The 4055-nt window shown below is 48.6% G+C and overlaps 1 protein-coding gene across 1 annotated transcript; it reads right to left on the reverse strand.

Moving 5' to 3' along the window:
- Nucleotides 1-1321: 1321 nt before the first annotated feature.
- ACTRT3 (actin related protein T3) lies at nucleotides 1322-3868 on the reverse strand. Its single transcript, XM_063621648.1, has 2 exons — nucleotides 3533-3868; nucleotides 1322-2350 (listed from the first exon to the last, which is right to left on the reverse strand). The coding sequence occupies exons 1-2, from the start codon at nucleotides 3730-3732 to the stop codon at nucleotides 1432-1434; spliced, it is 1119 nt and encodes a 372-aa protein (XP_063477718.1). The 5' UTR covers nucleotides 3733-3868; the 3' UTR covers nucleotides 1322-1431.
- Nucleotides 3869-4055: the final 187 nt, after the last annotated feature.

Here is a 4055-nt window from a genome sequence, read left to right on the forward strand (position 1 = left end):
GAGATTACAGGTGTGAGCCACCGCACCCAGCCGCGAATTTTTATAATGGCCAGTATAGTGCAGTTTTACATATAAATGACAGGGTGATCTTAAAAGTTTTACTCGTGTTCAGTTAGATAAACTCCGTGGAGTTGTCACTGTCGGTCCTCCATCTGAAAGAAAAGTAAAATATCTCTCTCTCCATCTCTCTCCCTCCTAACCCCTTTTTCTTTCATGGCATCTGCCAGGTTGTAAAGTTTTTTAAGGACAGAATCTGACTCCTGTTTTTAGCACTATTGCACTTAGCACAGTACCTTACATAGAGTAGATGCTAAATGCTTTGAGTTATATATTAACACTACCACCATTCTCTTAGCGTCCCACATTATCTCAAACCCTTCTTTCCCCTTCATATCTAATTAGGCACTAAATCTTGTCAGTTTTCATAATTTCTTTTTTTAAATTCCTATTGCTTATAATCTTGAGTACAAGACTTGGCACTTTATATCTGGACTAGTAACTTTCTAACTGATCACCAAATCTCCAGGGCCTTCCTCGTTCAATTTATTCTCCAAACTATCACCACATTCATCATAACATAGTTTCCTTATGGCTCCTGCTTTTAAATCTTTAATTTCTCTCCTTTGCATATTGGATATTTAGCACTTTAAGCCTTTCAGTCCCTGGCCTTCACTTAACCTTGCTAGTCATAGTGCTTGTTCTGCTCTATATGAGCTCTTGACTTGAACAAAATCAGTCTAAACTAGGCGTGGTGGTGCACACCTGTGGATTCAGTTACTTGGGAGGCTGAGGGCAGAGCCCAGGAGTTGGAGGCTGCAGTGAGCTATGATTGCACTACTGCACTCCAGCCTGGGACACAGGACAAGACTCTGCCTCTAAAACTAAATAAATGAATAAATACATACATAAACAAAAATTTTAAAAACAAACAAAATCAGTCTATTAAACATGCCCTGAATATGCTTTCTTCATTCTCATCTTTAGCAACTTGTTCATTTTAGTATGCTTGCCTGGATATCTAGCCTCCATCCCAATGCCACCCCTTCCATGATGGCATATCTCTGCTATGGAGTCTCTTTCCTCACCACAGCAACCTTCTTTCCCTAAACTTCAATAAGCTTAAATCTTATTACTCATTTGGCACATAGCATATTGTACCACAAATGCTCTCTTCCAAGGGAAATATAAGCTCACCAATGTCAAGTTATAGAAGAAACACTATGGGAAACATTATTTTAACTTGGTTCTACTCAATAGACATCTGTTCTTGAGCTTCACCATTATTATCCCCCAAACCCATTATAGAAATACAACAGAAATATTGGCATCCCAAAAGTTGAAGTATTTTCTCTTCTCCCAGAAACATATAATATCCAAAGTTTTCTGTCACATATACTCAAAACATTTTCTTCTAACCATTTTATCTGTATTTCAGAAGCATCTTTGGTGTACTATGTTGGGTCCAACTTCTTTAAATTCTGCAGCAGTGATCCACATGTCCTGGAAGGCAGACAAGGATGCAAGAATAGAACCTCCCATCCACACTGATATTTTCCTTTCTGGAGGAGCTATAACTTGCACAGCGGTGTTGGCAGGAGCCACCTTTGCTATATCCTTAACTAACCGCTTGTCTAAACCAGGGAAGGAGGTTGATCCCCCGGCAAGGATAATATTGGAAAAGAAGGAATTCCTCAGGCCTGTATCACATTTCATTATGCTGCTTAAGCATATCTTATCAATGCCAGGGGCCTCAAGGTTCATATGACACGGAGAGAAGAGGGCCTCTGGACAAGAAAAGAGCTGGTCATGGAGCTGGATGACCTTCCCATCAGGTAGTTGGTAAACTTTCTCTAGACAATCAGGTTTCTTGGCCATTTCCTCTTCGTAGTTCATTGCCACATAACAAAAGGTCTCCTTGATGTCTTCAACAATCTTTCTGTCTGAAGCACTAAGCAATATGATACCATGGTTCTTCATCAGCACCATGAGGTAGTTGGTGAGGTCAAGGCCTGCCAGATCCAGTTGCTGCACACCATGAGGCAGACAGTAACCCTCAAAGATGGGTACACTCTGGGTAACCCCAGCACCTGAATTCAGCACAAGGCCAGTAGTGAAGCCAGCAGCAAAGAGAGCCAGCACAGCCTGGATGGACATATAGAAGGCAGGAACACCCAGATGCTCAAAAAACACTTCCGTGATCTGTTGCCGGTTGGCCAGTGGGTTCAGCGCTGGCTCAGTAATCAAGACTGGGCCATCACACGGCTTCAGCTTTAGGTTATAGTCATAGATATGCTTCCACATGATCTCCATGTCCTTCCATGAAGTAATGAGACCACGCTCCACTGGGTAACTGTAGGGAGAGCAATAAGATCAATGACAGCTTTTTATTTTTCTAGTTTCTATTGTCTTCGACCCTCAGTTAATTCCCCGCGTTTATTACCAATATCGCTTTATGGGCAATAACTGCCACAGCCTCTCACAGAAGGTAAGTGTCAGCCAAAATTAGCACAGCTACTTACCTCTGCAATTTTTTTTTTTTTTTTTGAGACGGAGTCTCGCTCTGTCACCCATTCTGGAGTGCAGTGGTGCGATCTCGGCTCACTGCAAGCTCCGCCTCCCGGGTTAATGCCATTCTCCTGCCTCAGCCTCCTGAGTAGCTGGGACTACAGGCGCCTGCCACGACGCCCGGCTAATTTTTTTGTATTTTTAGTAGAGACGGGGTTTCACCGTGTTAGCCAGGATGGTCTCGAACTCCTGACCTCCTGATCCGCCCGCCTCGGCCTCCCAAAGTGCTAGGATTACAGGCGTGAGCCACCGCGCCCAGCCTACCTCTGCAATTTTTGTTGCTTTCCATTTTCTCTGTCCTTTGAAAATTTGTGACTTTTAAAAAATTGGGAAATGTCCACATTATAGTATAGTTTAAATGTCAATTGAAGAGAATAACCCAAGTGACAAAAGAACTATGAGTTAATATTCTTAAATGAATTCGTTCCATAACTTTATACGTTTTAATACATTTGTATAGCCACAGACAGCAAAATGTTCAGTTTTTAGATGTGTGGTACCCTTGGAGATTTGTGGCCCGCGCGTTTGTAGTAACTCCAGCTGGATGGGGCTTTCCAGCTCCCGGCTTTCTTATCCTTTCTGTCCCCATTGCGCACCTCCTTTGGGGTCCTTCCCTGCCCCGCGACAACACCCCCAGTCCCCCTGCCCCCAGCCACCCCAGCCCCACCCACCCAACCTCACCCCCCCTAACCTCCCCAGCCCCACCCCCTAAGCCACCCCAGCCCCACCCCCCAACCTCCCCAGCCCCACCCCCTAAGCCACCCCAGCCCCACCCCCCAACCTCCCCAGCCCCACCCCCCCACAACACCCCCAGCCCCCCGCCGCCAGCCACCCCAGGCCCCCGCCCCCAGCCACCCCAGCCCCACCCCTCGCCAACCTCCCCAGCTCCACGCCCCCCCAACCTCCCCAGCCCCACCCCACCCCAACCTCCCCAGCCCCACCCCAGCCTGCTGGGAGAAGGAGGTACCTGATGGACAGCGAGCTCCTCCAGTCCTGAGCTTGGTCGCCCACGCAGAGTTCTAGCCTGCCCTGGGCCGCGCCGCCCTGGCCCTTGGCGCGGCCGATAATGTTCGGGTAGATAAACTGGGGCTCCCGGCACCCGGCCACGCCCGCCTTGATCACTCCCGAGCCGTTGTCGATCACTACCGGTAGCTGGCAGTGGTTCATGCCGTCGCTGCTGCCGCCGCCTCCTGTCTCTGGGCCGCTCTAGCTACGGGCTCGGCCGGGGCCGAGTGCCTGGAACGCCGCGTCACAGAGGCCCCGGCACGGCCGGGTGAGGCCAGAGTCCTGGGGGCGCAGGCGGGGGCTCGGGAGGGCCCCAGGCGGAAGGACTGGCTGGACGCACCGTGCTTCTCGTGTCACCGCCCGCTATTGCTTCTCGCAGGAACTGGGCCACCCCAACCCCTGGAATCCCGGAATCCCAGTATCAGGAAAACCCGACTTTCCCATCAAAAGATTCAACTGTAACCCTTCACAAGTGCATTTCTCAA

This window comes from Symphalangus syndactylus, chromosome 17 (genome assembly GCF_028878055.3).
Source record: "Symphalangus syndactylus isolate Jambi chromosome 17, NHGRI_mSymSyn1-v2.1_pri, whole genome shotgun sequence".
Taxonomy (NCBI): Eukaryota; Metazoa; Chordata; class Mammalia; order Primates; family Hylobatidae; genus Symphalangus; species Symphalangus syndactylus.

Excerpts from the sequence above, each read along its gene's own strand:
- ACTRT3 (XM_063621648.1), bottom strand. The coding sequence starts at position 3,732 with ATGAACCACTGCCAGCTACCGGTAGTGATCGACAACGGCTCGGGAGTG. Across the intron at positions 2,351-3,532 it reads AGGAGCTCGCTGTCCATCAG|TTACCCAGTGGAGCGTGGTC; the intron begins GTACCTCCTTCT and ends CTCTCCCTACAG.